Raw genomic sequence first — 16560 nt, 5'->3', positions numbered from 1 at the left:
GAATAAGTTTAGAAATGTTAAAACAGACCTAAATTTTTACGACAATACGTAATAAAAAAATGTAATTGGCTACTGCTAATGCGTTCACCTTTTCCCATATTGCAGTTCATTATCTATACCAAAGGGGGGCACTGATACCCAATGTTGTATTCATGTTCTATTTCGCAAGCGCCAAACGACTGTCCCTTTCGACTCGCCATAGGTTGACATTGCCTCCTCAAACATGGCTGCACATACGTTGAAGAAATCAATTTGGTCCTTAGGACGAATACATTGTCATATTTATGGAGTTAATGTGCGTAACCCGTTAAACAGTGCAACATATGCAACCGCCTTGTCTACCAATCATTCTAGTCAAAATAAAGGTGAGTTTCCATGCCGTCACAACGAGGAGCTAATTTGCTAGTTAGCTTGCTAGCCTGGTCCAAATAACTATGAATCATGGTCGCAATGATGTCAAAGTTTCATATAGAAAGTTGGAGAACGCATAGCTGCTAGCATATTTAATTGGGCTGTATCGTGTTTTTCTGATACGATCGATATCTTTTTCAGGCTTTCCTGACAGAGGGAACAGAGGACCTTTCAACCGAAGATCAAGGAGAGAGGTGAGTGAACAAGGAATGTTTGTAGTAGATGTCTGTACGCGTCCAACAGACCCAAGATCCGACCGCTTCCGGGTCCAAAATTCTGACTTTTGTCTTGAACCTGGGTCGGTTCTGATATAATGCCGTCTAACCCTATATCAGGGTCTCATTAGGAAAATGTGGCGCCAGACAATGTGACCAGCAATATTTTAATTTACTGGCCATTTGAGAAATAAACTGGACCCATATGCATTAGGTGTGTAACCCATTAGGGTGTCCATCCATTGGGGTCAGAAATCACATTTCGATTATGGCAATTCATCTTAACATAGTATGCAACACCTGTAATGAAGCCTCCAATGAAATGTCATTTTCAAACATTCGCCAAAATGCAATTCCAAACACCTCACCTGATGCAAGCGGTATATGACAGCGATGAAAATCTCAGTTAGAAACTTAGAAAGAGGGTGAATCTAAAGATGCAACAACTAGGATGAGTTGCTAATATGACTAGGATTCTGGACAACGAAAGAAAGTTGACATGAAAACCAATAGAACAGGAGAGAAATGGCATATGAGGTTCTTTCATAGGCGGCAAAAGCCCTAGCTGATTATTAAGTTGCGGCTGTCAGTGAAATTATTTGCCCTTTTGTTTATTTTGATCAATTCCCCATATGTCACCAATAGTAAGTGTACCGTTAATCCCCGTCATTTGGTTACATTCATATCTGTTACAGCAGTTGCATTAAGGAGAAGTCTATCTTTAATTCTATGAATAACACTTGTATCTTTTATCAATGTTTTATGAGTATTTCTATAAATTGATGTGGCTCTGCTAAATATTACTGTACGTAACGTGCCAATGTAAACTGAGATTTTGGGATATAAATATGCACTTTATCGAACAAAACATACATGTATTGCTTTTAGCAACGGTAGTATTTACACACTAGCATTGGTAGGAATTGGCTTGCAAAAAAAAAAACGCAAAGGCCACCAGAAATTAAATCAAATTAAATGTCTACTTACTCTGCTGATTGTCCGTAGGGTTGGTCCTCATGCAGGGGGGAAATTGAGAAATGATGACAATTTAAAACTTTACAAATGTGGGTCTGTTGTCGACCTGATTCCTCTCCACTTACCGCATGTCAAAGTCCTGCATGTGTACCATACCTGCACACAAAAAAGCAAGAACTTGTGGGTAACCTTTATTTTTGACATGAGGTAAGCTCAAGGAGCTGCATGGGTCTACAACAGACCCATGTTTGGAAATTCTGTTTTTATACGTTCTATTAGATTTTTAAAAGTATTATTATTACCCACTGTATAAGGACCAAGCCTTCATCCAATCGACAGAGTACATTTAAGTGTAATTTGATTGAACTCCTGGCTTCAGGCAGATTCTAATATATATATTTTTTCAAGTTTATTCCCAGCATCGCTAGTGTGTAACCAGTGTTTCTCAACTCCAGTCCTTGAGTACCCCATTCATAAATGCTTACTACTTTAGCGCCTATTGGCGATAAGATCTTCTTTATCAGGAAGAAGAGCCCTGATGCTCGGTCTGAAAGTTAACACGCATCACTTGCAGTACTGTTTTGGGAAACATAAGGAACGTATCTTTCATATCAGCAAATTTTTTAAAGAAAATAAAAACATTAAATCACTACACACCTTTTATAGTGTTAGGTTTAGTGTTCCCACATGGTTATATCTCCATGTTACAACGCTTGTTTATGGAGAACAGATGGAAGACATAGGCGGCCGCCAGTGCTAATTATCTATCTAGTGTGCTCCGAACATCTCTGTGTGAGCGTAACTGGGGAGGAAGTGTAGTTCATCAACTGGGGGCACACAGTCTTTTTAAAATCTTTTTTTAAAGATTCTTTCTCACTGACATGAATGATCAGGGGCATTTAGAAAGTGATGTTGATTGACGTTTCTAAACATTATTAGACTGCATCGGAATTGTAATTCACATGTAGCCTAACTTGGGCGACTGTAACAGCTGAAAACCCGACATATGGAGAGTGTTATGTCTGGGGGTGGGAACCCTACATAGTCCTCGAGTACTTGTCAACTAATCACCAAAAGCTTGATGAGTTGATTGAGTTGTTTGTCCGGGGCTACAACGAAAATGTCTGCTGTTGGGGGTACTGAGGACCGGATTTGGGGAAACACTGATGTAAACGATGAGCACGGGAAGAATTGGTCACTTGTGTGCTAGTCTTGAGAGGCCATCATTCCAAATCTCAACTGCCTTTGTGCCTAATGCTGCATTCAAAACCAAGTGGGAAGGTGGGATTTACCACATACGGCTGGGAAAAATCCACTTGAACGCCCCTCCAGCAGGAAATTACTAGTGGGAAACTCGTCTATCACCCCTGAGCTCCGACTACTCCCACGTGTTAACCTCTGACGTCACCTACTAAGGAAATTACCTTGATAACAGCACTTTCACCAGTTAAATGCAACAAAAACATTACTTTTAATAAATAATCTGTTAATATGGTTTTTTAACTCTTATTTTTTTTCCCGGGCATGATAACTGTACTTTGAGTTTATGGTTGACTCCGCTTGTTGGCCATTAGTCAATCTAGTCAAAGCATGTGAATGTATCCAACTGGTATTTATGACTTCACAACTGATAATTACCACCTTCCCACATAAGTGACCCATGACCCAACACAGCTCAGGTGTGCCTCAAGGATCCAGTTTAGGTCCCCTGTTTATTACTTATATCAACAACATTGGGAGACATATTGAGACAGCTGATGTACTTTTTTATGCATAATCTTTTTTTTACATTTAAAACTTTTTAACTAGGCAAGTCGGTTAAGAACAAATTCTTATTTACAATGATGGCCTACACCGGCCAAACCCGGAGGACGCTTGGCCTATTGTGCGTCGCCCTATTGGACTCCCATTCATTGCCGGTTGTGATACAGCCTAGAATCGAACCAGGGTGTCTGTAGTGACGCCTCTAGCACTGAGATGCAGTGTCTTAAACTGCTGCGCCACTCGGGAGCCTCAAAATGACACTATTCTCTAGTCGAGTGGCAGAAGTTTGACTCTATGCGATTTGAAGCGTGTTCGAAATTCCTCACAAAATGCATGGTGTTTTCTGAACAACACTCTGAAAACCATGTCATTGCTACCTTGAAAGGACATTCCCACAGAGCAAGTCAAAACGCACAGATGTCTGTGAGTTTGGCTGGGTGAGAAGCCGAGCTTCAATAATAATGCTGAGAACCTGGTTAAGAAACTCAAGTTGAGAATAGGTTTTTATTACTGGCATAAGACTCTTTTTTTCTTTGAGGCCACAAAAGAGAAGGTACGGTGTATGTTATTGTCTGTCTGGGACTACGTTGATGTTATTTATAAGCAGACCTCAAGCACCAAACGCATCTGACACATCACTATGATCTGTACAGTGCTGTTGACTGGTCTTCATTAAGTCTATGTAGGCTTAAACATTGGTAAACTCTGATCTACAAGACTGTTTTGGGAAAACTGCTGCTTTTTCTGTTCTTCTTTGACTAGGTCAGCTACGGTGTCACTCCCACTTTCCATCGAACGGATCATGGCAAAAACGTTTTTTTTTTTTTTTGTTACTCGGCTTCGTGGTCTTGGAACTGTCTCCAGACCCATTTGAAACTCCGGGGTCTTGTTTCTTTGGAGTTTTAAAGTTCGACCCTCCTGTTACTGAGGAACGTGATTGTCATTAGGATTTCATGCAGTGGTACACGTGACAGATTTTTATCTATGGTGTTTGTATGTGATTGTTATTTATGGGTGTCTACGGCTATCGGTTGTTCATTGTGTTTCTATGTCTGTAGGTTATGTCTGAGATTTGTCTGAAACTTTGCCCCCCCCCTGCTGCTGTCTTGGTTGGACCAGGTCTCTCTTGAAAAATGTATTTTATCTCAATGGGACGACCTGTATAAATAAAGGTTAAGTAAAAAATAGTGCCCTCTAGTCTACAAATGAAGTGGAATATACAAAGACAGACAAGCTGTATGGACACAACAGTGCCGTTAGAAAGTATTCATACCCCTTGACTTATTCCACATGTTGTTGTGTTACAGCCTGATCTACACGCACTACCTCAGAATTACAAAGTGAAAATATGTTTTTAGACATTTTTGCAAATGTATTGAAAATGAAGTACAGATATCGAATTTACATAACTATTCACACCCCTGAGTCAATACTTTGTAGAAGCACCTGGATCATTTCCCCCCCTCAATTATTCAAGCTGTGTCAAATCGATTGTTGATCATTTTCAATTAGATTTAAGTTAACTGTAATTTGGCCACTCAGGAACATTCACTGTCTTCTTGGTAAGCAACTCCAGTGTAGATTTGGTCTTGTGTTTTAGGTTATTGTCCTGCTGAAAGGTGAATCTCCCAGTGTCTGGTGGGAAGCAGACTGAACCAGGTTTTCCTCTAGGATTTTGTCTGTGCTTCGCTCCGTTCCGTTTATTTTTAATTTTATCCTGAAAAACTCCCCAGTCCTTAACGATTACAAGCATGTCACTTGTTATTAAGCACATTTTTACCGCTGAACTTTATTTAGGCTTTAGGCTTTCCATAAGGGGTTGAATTACATTTTGAGCTTTACATGTTTGATTAATTTGTTGCAATTTAAAAAAACATAATTCCACTTTGACATTACGGGGTATTGTGTGAAGGCCAGTGACAATCTCAATTGAATCCATTTTAATTCCAGGGTGAAATGCAACAAAAAAGTCAAGGGCTGTGAATCTGAAGGCACTCTAAGTAGGGCAACATGGCTCCTACAGCACATTATGGTCCCTGGGGGGAGAGGGGCATGTCATGAATTCAGCCCAGATTCTTTACTATTAAAAAATAAGGAATGAATAATTTTTTTTGATCAAGTTTATTCCAAGCTGTATATTGACAGAAAGATGTATATGTATTTTGAAGTGGACCCACATACGGACTCCTTTCCATCTGTTCCCTGTCTCCGTGGTGTGTGTCAGGCGGGCGACCCCAGGACAGACAGGATGCCTGTAGACCAGGACTGGACTACAGTGTACCCGACCGCTACCCCCTTCAGACAGGGCTCTGTGCCCCTGCCTGTCCGCATGGGCTTCCCAGTGAAGAAAGGGGTGCCCCCAGAGAAGAAGGGCAACCTGGAGCTCATCAAGGTCAGAGGTCTTATCTCCAACTTGGCATGATATCAGATCTTTTGATTTTAGCATTATCTGGCAATGGGAGGGAAATAATTTGTACCATTTAAAGCTATATATTGTATTGTGCTGTCAGGTCATACTGGTTCCACATACCTTACTTGTACAGCAGTATTTCTGTTCTGTCTATTGTAGCTAATTCGGGTTTGAATCAAAACTCTTCTCTTTTCAGATTCCAAACTTTTTGCATTTAACTCCATTAGCCATAAAGAAACACTGTGAAGCTCTGAAACGTAAGTCACAAAATTGCTTATAGAGACGCACTAATGTTACTGTAGCAACAGTATTTAATTGTATTTCTGATTCTCTTTTCCCTGAAGCGTTCTGCACAGAGTGGCCCTCTGCCCTGGACACAGCTGCTAAATGTGATGAGCACTTCCCTGTCAAAGTAGAGAGCAAGGACTACGTGTCTGCCGGCACCTCCCTCAGAAATCCATCTGCCCGCATAGTCCACCTCAGAGTAAGTTTGTCTGCCTGTGTAATAGGCCTATATGGTCTGGGACTCACTGGGTTTAGTTTACAGATTAAAATACTAATATTTCAATTTGACTCTTTGACCTGTATTTGACCCTCTACGAAATGCATAGAAAGTGCAGGGTTTTCCTCTTTTGTATAGAAGGGATCTAGAGATTCCCTAAACAGCTCTCAGCTCATGTCCGGCTGGCTGACCTTTCAAGAAAGACCTCCATTGTCCGTATCTATGCTTTTATGCCTATGAAATGCTGCTGTGACATACTTGCCACAAATAGAGAGCCGCACTAAAGTGGAACATAAAAACAAATGCTATGGGGAGAGTGGGGTAATGTTGTGCCACCCTTATTTCTAGGAAACCATACGCTAAATTAATAATTTTACCAAATATTAAGGAAGAGGTCATTCTATGGAGTCTGGAGGAAGAAACCACATATAAAAAGTTAAGCAAGTTAGGTAAAAAAAAAAAAAAGATTTTCAACAAGTCAAGGTAGCCTAGTGGTTAGAGCATTGGGCCAGTAACCGAAAGGTTGCTAGATCGACTCCCGAGCTGACAAGGTAAAAAATCTCTTGTTCTGCCCCTGAACAACGCAGTTCCCTGGTAGGCTGTCATTGTAAATAAGAATTTGTTCTTAAGTGGCTTGCCAAGTTAAATAACGGTAAAAGGTTAAAAAATATATATATTAATTTGTGTTAGAGCTTTCAGTTTGTTCAGATGCTTGTACAGTTGTGGGCAAATGCAGTATATTAGCACCCTTGCACCTTTATTAAATCAGTCCCCATTTCATCTCAAATAAGTAGAAATGTAGAACAACTTTTGGTCACCACACCTTATTGGATTTTCAACATTGCAGAACCAATTTTATTTTTTAGTCAACATATGTTTACAATTGTAATGTAGAAAATAAAGACATGATATGGACAAAATTATTGGCACCCCGGAGCTAGTACTTGGTTGCACAGCCTAAGGCCAAGATGACTGCAGATAAACGCTTCTTATAGCCATCAATGAGCTTGCTACAACCTTCTGCTGACAATTTGGTCATCTTTTCAGCAGCAAACTACTCAAATTCAATTTTTGGGGGGTGCCCTCTACCAACTGCTGTTTTCAGATCTCGCCATTGTTTGGATGTGATTCAGATCTGGACTCTTCGCTGGCCTATCCAGAACAGACCAGCATCTCTTTAACCATTCCTGGATGCATGTTTTTATGTGTGTTTGGGGTCATTGGTCCTGCTGGAAAACCTACGACCTAATATACAGTTTCTACAGTTTTTTGGACACTGGGTTGAACATTGGCATACAAATCATGATGCCTTGCACACCTCCAAGGCCCCCAGTACCAGAGGCAACAAAGCAACCCCACAGCCTTATCAAACCCTTCCCCATCTTTGATTGTAGGGGGGGTGGTCTTTTTTAAAATTGAATCCTTCATTTGGTTGTCAGTAAAGACATTGCGCTGATATGTATTGACAAAGAGCTCTAATTTAGTTTCATTGGTCCACAGAACATTTTCTCCAGGATTTGGGCTTGTTTAGATGGGTTTTTGAGTAGTTCAATCAGGCGTGCTTGTCTCCTTCAACAGTGGGGCCTTCCTATGTTTACCAACAACCAAATGAAGCGTTCAAAGAAAATAACTAATTGATTATGGGGGAGGTTTGATAATGCTGTGGACTGCTTTGCAATGCAATGTTCAACCCAGTGTCCAAAAATGGTGTATCTGTTGAAGGTTGTGTGTTTTCCAGTATGACAACAACCACACACACTCAGGAATGGTTCAAGAAGAAACACTGTTATGGAGTGGCCAGTGAGGAGTCCTGAATCACATCTATAACCTACGGCGTGAGCTGAAAACAGCAGATGGTGGAGGGCACACCTAAAACAGTTTGCTGCTGAAGAGTGAAACCAATTCCCAGTAGAAAGGTGCAGAAAGCTCATTTGATGGCTACAAGAAGCATTTGTTGGCAGCTATCTTGGCCAAAGTTTCAAGCTTCAATATGAGGTCCTAAACCTAGCATGAAAGTGCATCCTTGAAGCTGTGTGGGCTAGTATATTCAAAATGTTTGCCTCGGGGCAAATTGATGTGTTTTCTTCCCAAGCGTAATGCAAGACATTATTGCTGGGATATGAGGTAACAACAGGCCTGGCCTATGTTAAGTGTACAAACGGTTGTTAGGTTTCAAGCCTGTGTTTTAAACTCAGTTTACTGAAAGACAAGCAGATTATGATTCATGCTGCAGAAAACATTATTCCCCCCTTACAGCTGTGACAGCTGCAGTTCTTTGGAATCATTTTAAGCATCTTTTGTGATAAAGTGTTTTACCTCTGCAGAGTTTCAACATTTAGTGAGGCACAGTGCTTATTATTTCAGATATCATGAGTAGGGATGGACGGTTGCGTCTATTGTTTGTTTTTTTGCATGCTAATCGAGCATTTGAGGGATTCATTTTGAAGCAGCTTAGGCAAACCAAATAAGCTTCAGTATTATGATGTCAGATTGTGTTTCTGTCCACTCAGCTGAAGCTCTCCTGTCTGAACTTGGACGACCATGCCAGGAAGAAGATGGTTAAACTGGTAGGAGAGCGGTACTGCAAGGACACGGACACACTCGCCATCACCACTGACAGGTAAGCAGCGCTTCCTGTTGTTCAAATGTACTATTACAAATATCTACTAGTTCCTCTTCATTTAAGAGGCTAAAGTAAGTAAGTTATTGGTCCTTCACTGTCGTCATTGCTTTACAGTGATGTCTTTTGATGGGGAGGTTTTTACGTCAACTCGCCCTGTACTTTCTGATCAATGTTTTATTTCTTCTCACCTTTGCCCTGCCAGCTGCCCTGTGAGAAAGCAGAATTATGACTATGCCATGTACCTCCTGACTGTCCTCTATCACGAGTCTTGGGTAAGTGTCTTGCTAGTGCCGGGGCCGCGTTCAGAAAGTCCCGATGTACAATTGATCCTCGGTTCTATTCATGACATGTCTATCTGCTACGTTCAGTACGTTGCATCTTCCTGAACGTGACCCTGGTCAGTGCCAAAGAGCTTGAGTAGACCTAATCTTCTACCTAACCTCACCACCCAGCCAATATGTGGACGATGAGTAGACAGGTGGTCAGGCAGCCAAGTCCATCACCATCCAGAGAATCCATGATGTACTAGGAAAGGGATGCCTGATACCTTAAGCTGTCCCTAGAGGTAAAGGGCTAGCGTATACATTAGGGCCTTTTAAGTAGAAAGAGCACGACAGACTTTTTTTTGTTTCCTTTCAACCAAGTAATTAATATTTCAAGAGTTCACTATTCACAAGTACTGCCCCTCCCCACCAAACCCCCGTGTCCTGCTGAGACACTCGTGTGGCTTTTCCATGGCCAATGCTCCTCCTCCCTCCATTTGTCTGTTTTCATTTCCAACTACTAAGACCATGCCAATCTAGCTAGCACCAATGGACTTGACACCTTTCTCTACCCTTGGTGTGAAGGAGAAAGCCTATTAGGGAGCTATGAGTGGTGAATAGGCAAACGGATGGCATACAGCAGCATTGTCCCACTGGCATTTCCCCTCTAAACAGGAGAAAACCAACACCAGAATAAGATCCTGACACCGCCACTTATTCACAGTGCGCCAACTACAACCAACACCACACACCTGAGAAATCCACCACCAGGGTCACCAGCACAGGCTGCTTTCACATCAGATCCACAAGGGAATTAATGACTCTCCCTGTTGTGCCTCTGGCAGTTCTCTCGCCAAGGCAGCAGGAGTTTAGCTGGTAAAAAGCCTCTGCTTTTTTTAGTCTCTCTAAGAAATGGCGTCGGAGCCGGGAAGCGGAACACTGTCCGCTGCCCTTTACACACACAATGGAAGGCACAGTGCAGCCCGCAGGTTGGTGGACGCTGGGGGGGGGGGCCCATACACCGGTAGTAACGCTAGCCCACAAAGAGGCCAATTGTTAGTTGCCGCTGAAGTGATTCTATCTCTTCACTCAGTGAGAAGGACTCTTGACTCTCTGGGCCTGTTGCTAATTCTGCTGTGGGCTGTTGATCCGGGCCAGTGCTCTACTGGGACGGACCACAGTCCTCCACCACACCACAGCAGGAAGTCTACAGTACTGTACCGTACTTTACCATCTGGCCCGCTGGGCACTAGAGTCGCTCCAATCCCCAAGTGACTATCTAATATGTCAACCCCTTATCTGAGCGCTCCAGTACTCTGTGCCCTATTCCAGTAATAAAACCCAAAAATGTCTTCCTCCTCGGCAACTTTGAAGAACAGGTGGCTGTTGGTCTGGCCACATAGCCGTCTGTCAATCATCTCCCTCTTTTCATTCACTGGGATACACTCTGTGGTGGGAGATATGGAGTCTGTCAGGCCAATGGTCAACCATTATAGCTATATACACTGAGTATACCAAACATTAGGAACGCCTTCCTAATATCGAGTTGCATATTGAGTTGGACCATTCTTGATACACACAGGAAACTGTTGAGCGTGAAAAAACCAGCAGCGTTGCAGTTCTTGACACAAACAGGTGCGCCTGGCACCTACTACCATACCTTGTTCAAAGGCACTTAAATATTTCGTCTTGCCCATTCACCCTCTGAATGGAACACATACACTTTGAGACAATTGAGACATGGATTGTGTAAAACATTTTCTTTAACCTGTCTCCTTCCCCTCATCTACGCTGATTTGAAGTGACATCAATAAGGGATCATAGCTTTCACCTTGATTCACCTGGTCAGTCTGTCAATCAAATTAATTTTGCATACCCAGTGTAGTTTAATTTTAATTTACAATCAGATGGCTAGATTCTGAATAAAACTATAGTACAGAATCAGTGTGATTTGAAGGAACTACATTACCTTAGCTGGCCCTATTTTGCCCAGTGACGATTCTGTAGTGGTGTAATAATCCTGACAGTCAGGCTAAGGGGGAGAGGACCAATCTCTTCTCCAGCCATCCCCACCGCACCACCTGTCCGCTGAAGGGGTTGGCCTCCAGCCAGTCTTGATATTGGGGACCATATAGACGTAATGAGGTCCATTAACCCCAAACACCTGGGCTGCGGGAGAGCCTGTGGCAGCCCCTGCTTTAAGCTCCCACACAACGGGCCTATTGTCCTCTGGGGAATGTGATGGGAGGGAGACCGGCTATGGTAAAGGGACTCAGCACCACGTCTGGAGAAACACTATCTCTGTGAGAGGACAGGAGAGGAGAGCACCACAGATGGTTTAGGGGTGATGACTAGGGCACTCCAGGGGTTCCACACACTGCGTTGTCTCCAAACCCACATTCCCATGACGGGCCATCACGGACCCCTGTGGGACACCTTATGTTAACGTGTCACATACCTCTCGTTATTGTCATATATTGTCTGAGGTTATTTATGGTGCATTCGGAAAGTATTCAGACTCCTTTTTCTACATTTTGTTACGTTACAGCCTTATTCTAAAATGTAGTAAATTATATTTTTAATCAATCTACACACAATACACACAATGCACACACCTGTCTATATAAGGTCCCACAGTTGACAGTGCATATCAGATCAAAAACCAAGCCATGAGGTTGAAGGAATTGTCCATAGAGCTCTGAGACAGGATTGTGTTGAGGCACAGATCTGGGAAAGGGTACCAAAAAATGTCTGCAGAATTGAAGGTACCCGAGAACACAGTGGCCTCCATCATTCTGAAATGGAAGACGTTTGGATTCAAGATTCTCTGGTCTGATGAAACCAAGAATGCCTGAATGCCAAGCGTCACATCTGGAGGAAACCTGGCAACATTCCCTACAGGGAAGCATGGTGATGGCAGCATCATGCTGTGGGGATGTTTTTCAGCGGCGGGGACTGGGAGACTAGTCAGGATCTAGGGGAAATATGAATGGAGCAGAGTACAGAGAGATCCTTGATGAAATCCTTCTCCAGCGCCCTCAGGACCTCAGACTGGGGTGAAGGTTCACCTTCCACAGGACAACCCTAAGCACACAGCCAAGACAATGCAATGCAGGAGTGGCTTAGGGACAAGTCTCAATGTCCTTGAGAGGCCCGGACTTGAACCCGATCGAACATCTCTGGAGACCTGTAAATAGCTGTGCACAGACACTCCCCATCCAACCTGACAGAGCTTGAGAGGACCTGCAGAGAAGAATGGGAGAAACTCTCCAAATACAGGTGTGCCATGCTTGTAGCGTCATACCCAAGAAGACTCGAGGCTGTAATCACTGCCAAAGGTGCTTCAACAAAGTACTGAGTGAAGGGTCTGAATACATATGTAAATGTAATTTAATATTTTTATTTTGCAAAAAATTTGTAAACCTGTTTTTGTTTGTCATTATGGGGTATCGTGTGTAGATTGATGAGGGGGGTGTTTGAATCAATTTTAGAATAAGGCTGTAACATTTTGGGGGAAGTCAAGGGGTCTGAGTACTTTCTGAATGCACTGTAGCTAACAATGCTGTGCTGTTCCACTTATTCTTTCTAGAAAATGGAGGCCTGGGAGTCAGAGAAGACTGTGGCAGACATGGAAGAGTACAGCTGGGAGGACAGCCCCTCTCAGAAGAACATCATGTCCACGTTGGTCCGCATGCAGGTAGCAGGGGAGGGGGGGGAGGCGGTGAGGGAGGAGCTGCTGGGGAGGCCGGAGGTGCAGGAGTACAGGGACTCTGTGACCAGACTGAAGAACGAGGGAGAGAGCGAGAGCAGCATGCACCAGTACAGAGACGCTGTGAAGAAACTGCTCAACCTTTAATATGCCCTCTTCTATACATGCAGATACACACAAACACACAGGAGAGTGAGCAAGAGCAGAACTCGACTGCTACACACTTGGGGTGACCAGTTCGACAAACCTATCTGATTTCACCACACACAGCATTTGATGCCTGTAACTGTCTTTTGTGAAATATTTATTGACAATAAATAAAATAACAATAAATGAAAGGGCCTATGTTTATATGTCTGTAATACAATTGTCGTATAGAGTTATGCTAAACTGATAGCCTGAAGCAAAAATGTATTCCTTGCATTTTAAATAAAAAGCTTTAATTTCCTCAAGTTCTGAAATTTGTTCTTACTTTTATTTCAACAAGTGCTTTTTACATCACTTGACAGTGGACACATGTTTACTATATTACCCTCTCTTCCTGGCTTCAAACCCATCACCTTCTCCCCTCTGGCCCAGGGGGACAAAGAGAAGCACCGTACTGAAAGGGCACATTCAGCAATAGGCCTATTAAAAAAAAGAAATCACCAAACCCTTCAAAAGAGTTCCTGCTCTGGTCCATGTGATTCTGGGTCAGGTGAAACCCGATGCGCAGGAAAGATGTTCTGAAGGAGAGAGGAGCGGTGGCAAGATGGGTCTGAGCCTAAGATACACCTCCACTTGCATACACCACAGTCCATTTAGCATCTTACTGCCTCAGAACAAAACTTGGCTTGTTGCAGCAGCTTTTCTTGCTTGGAAGCCCCCATCGATGCACTTAAAGCAGAGCAGACACTGTCCATGGAGTTTGGCATCAACATCGGTTTGATTTCGTTCGACCGCATCAAAATGTAGGTCTGCCAAAAGGACGCACGGTATCTTTCTTTAGGCAAATGACCTACAAATGCATCAGCAGTTACTGTCAGTCTCAAGCCATGACATCAGTATTAACCACAATCCTCGCAGCAACTTTGGTCTCACAGTTTTGGCATGTACTTCAATTCATTCTCTACCAGGTCTACGGAATCTAAAATATGCTCCATGCAGCTCATCTTTTCAAAACCACTAAAGTATAGCTATACATAAGATGATACTGAACATGTCAGAATGGGGGGAAAAATAACAGCTGCATTAAAAAAATATATATTTACACCAGTGATGGTCCCGATCTTTGCTTTTCAGTTTCAGTGGTTCTTCCAGACTACACACACACACACATTTAGTTTGGAGGGAGGAAAACAACATTTGCAGGTTGGTAGCAGGTCTCTTTGCTAAATTCACGATTGTTTCTGATGTAAACATTACTTCTCTAGTGGACTAGCACTACTTTTACTTTTAACTGTGCAGTTCCCTGTAAAAGCTTTTAGTCCCTGTCCCCATGGTTACCTCACGAGCTCTCCCTGACAATGGCATACTTAATGAGGCGCATGGACCCCCCTTTCCCCCTCCAGGTGGTCCTGTACCGCCCCTTCCTCTTCCTCCGACCCCTCCAGCTCACCACTAGCAGCACGGAACAGCAGCAGCTCAGCAGCACCGTGACGACCGTCACCGCGGCAACCAGCAGGGTGTGTGCCGCTACGTGCCACCCTGGGCCCAAACCACCGGGTGAGGGGGACTCCACCCCGCCCTGGCTACCCTGGTCGCCTTCTCCCCCTGCGGCTGCTGTTTGGTTCCTGCCCACGTAGCCCTTGGTGTCGTTGAGGTCCTGCTTGTTACTGTCATCCACGTTGGCTGCAGGAGCCAGGGAGGTCGGTGGGCTGGGGGGACTGGTGGTGGTGGCCATCCTGGCTGTGGATGTGGGCTGCTGGGTAGGTGTGGTGGGATGTGGAGTGGTAGTTGATTCTCTGTGGGTTGATGAATAGGCAGGGATGGTCTGGGTGGTGTAGGGGACAGGGGCAGTCGTGATGGGGGTCGGGGGAGTGGTGGTGGGGGCCTGGGTTCCCAGGGTGGGCATTATGGTGGAGGAGGGGGTGGGGGAATGAGTAGTGCCCAGAGTAGGGCTCTGGAGTGCGGTGGTGGTGGTGGTGGGGATCCTGGTAGTAGGGGCTATGGTTAGAGGCTGGACAGGGGGGACGGGTGGCCGGTTGAACTGGCGCTTGTCTGAGGCTAGGGGCTCTGAGGCGTTGACTCTAGTGTAGAGGTGGGGTAACACCCGCACGTTGGAGGTGAAGTACTTTCCAAACACCAACAGGTCTGGATCCACACCTGTGTGAGACCCAAGGCATCCAACCCCACAGTCAAATGCTGTCAGAGTAGCAGGTGATAAACATCTATACCACAAGCTATAACAGTGTATAAAGTGCCTGCAATGTTCTAGGTAAAGCTTTTTACGTGTGTCTATTAATAACCAATAATAAACATCTATGTTTGGCTTCCTGGGTCTAAACATTTGTTTCCTATGGAGGCTCACCTTTGGTGATGTTGTACAGGATGACGTTGCCTCTGTAGCTTAGGATGCAGCTCTCCAATGTTGGACAGTGCATATGAAAACAGTTCACATTCTCTTGGATGGTGTCATAGTGGAATATCGCCAGGTTACAAGAAACTAAGGAGTTACATAAAATGTTAATTATCCATCGACGCACCCTGCAACAGATTAATAGACTTTTGCGTGGCGCAGTCACACATGACATGCTACGCCTGTCCACCTGGCAGGGCTCCTGCAAATAAAAGTATTGTACAAAATTGCCTCCAATAAATCATGAATTAAACATTTAAGAAGACTTTGTTAATGTCGACATTTACATAATAGTACACTGGGTTATGGTAGGGGTAAACTGATTTCGCTGCGCATCTAATCAATAGTAAAAATCCGATACAAAAACGAACAATTACAGTAAACTTACAATTTCTCGTAAGGCAACAGGTTCGGCTGCATTTCAGAGCTGTCTCTTCTTGGTAATACTTCAGAAGTTGAGCGCCTCTTCTCTGAGATTCCTCAATGTCGATGAATATACCAGGGTACTGACGAATCCAACAGTTTTTATAATAAGTAGTCGGCGAACACCTCGATTCCGTGTGGTGCACCAAACTCAGAATCGTTAGCAAACTCCATGGAACAGTCATTGCGCGTGTAATATGTAATCAAATCATGTTAAAATTGAAGTTGAATAGAGGATCGTGAACATTTTCGGACACATCTGCGAGGTTTCTTGAACTTGGTGGGTTGAAATTATGTCGGACTGCTTGCGACAGCTATGTGTGTCCTAGCCAGGTGTGTCACGACTACGTAGGCTACCAGAGGACGAGTTTGCGCGGAACCTCTGTGAGTCAAGCCCACATTGTTTTCGCGGTTCTATTTGCGAGGCCGGTATGTCTGATCTCTGTCAACTGTTAATTTATGTACCCTACCACCAGCAGTAATGTAGCCCTGTCTTTATTAGCAGCAGCGAAGAAAACGTAGATTAGCGGTTCTTGCCAAATAGGCTTCATTACGCTTGCCAAGTGGGTGCCAAACGTCACCATCTGGTTGCTGCTATTCACATTATAGCCCGTAGCAGTGTAGCCTGTAGACTCAACTCAATTCAGTGAACTTTATTTATGTTATTATTTATGTTTTACCATTAGACCGGTAGATCAGTGCACACTG

The 16560-nt window shown here is 43.7% G+C and overlaps 2 protein-coding genes across 2 annotated transcripts; one reads left to right on the top strand and one right to left on the bottom strand.

The window, feature by feature from the left end:
* Positions 1-176: 176 nt before the first annotated feature.
* On the top strand, positions 177-13324 carry LOC124038450 (28S ribosomal protein S35, mitochondrial-like). The gene is made up of 8 exons (XM_046354351.1): positions 177-365; positions 553-605; positions 5590-5757; positions 5972-6032; positions 6120-6259; positions 8788-8897; positions 9103-9172; positions 12753-13324. The coding sequence occupies exons 1-8, from the start codon at positions 224-226 to the stop codon at positions 13017-13019; spliced, it is 1011 nt and encodes a 336-aa protein (XP_046210307.1). The 5' UTR covers positions 177-223; the 3' UTR covers positions 13020-13324.
* Positions 12717-16114, bottom strand: LOC124038444 (MANSC domain-containing protein 4-like). Its single transcript, XM_046354339.1, has 3 exons — positions 15818-16114; positions 15382-15516; positions 12717-15176 (listed from the first exon to the last, which is right to left on the bottom strand). Exons 1-3 carry the CDS (start codon positions 16035-16037, stop codon positions 14359-14361), a joined length of 1173 nt encoding a protein of 390 aa, XP_046210295.1. The 5' UTR covers positions 16038-16114; the 3' UTR covers positions 12717-14358.
* Between the last annotated feature and the right edge of the window lie 446 nt (positions 16115-16560).

This window comes from Oncorhynchus gorbuscha, linkage group LG01 (assembly GCF_021184085.1).
Source record: "Oncorhynchus gorbuscha isolate QuinsamMale2020 ecotype Even-year linkage group LG01, OgorEven_v1.0, whole genome shotgun sequence".
Classification (NCBI taxonomy): domain Eukaryota; kingdom Metazoa; phylum Chordata; class Actinopteri; order Salmoniformes; family Salmonidae; genus Oncorhynchus; species Oncorhynchus gorbuscha.
This window is presented reverse-complemented; position numbering and strand designations above follow the sequence as displayed.

Excerpts from the sequence above, each read along its gene's own strand:
- LOC124038444 (XM_046354339.1), bottom strand. The coding sequence starts at position 16,037 with ATGACTGTTCCATGGAGTTTGCTAACGATTCTGAGTTTGGTGCACCAC. Across the intron at positions 15,517-15,817 it reads CTGTTGCCTTACGAGAAATT|TTTCTTGTAACCTGGCGATA; the intron begins GTAAGTTTACTG and ends GTAACTCCTTAG. Across the intron at positions 15,177-15,381 it reads CCTGTACAACATCACCAAAG|GTGTGGATCCAGACCTGTTG; the intron begins GTGAGCCTCCAT and ends GGTCTCACACAG.
- LOC124038450 (XM_046354351.1), top strand. The coding sequence starts at position 224 with ATGGCTGCACATACGTTGAAGAAATCAATTTGGTCCTTAGGACGAATA. Across the intron at positions 6,033-6,119 it reads ACACTGTGAAGCTCTGAAAC|CGTTCTGCACAGAGTGGCCC; the intron begins GTAAGTCACAAA and ends TTTTCCCTGAAG. Across the intron at positions 8,898-9,102 it reads CTCGCCATCACCACTGACAG|CTGCCCTGTGAGAAAGCAGA; the intron begins GTAAGCAGCGCT and ends TTGCCCTGCCAG.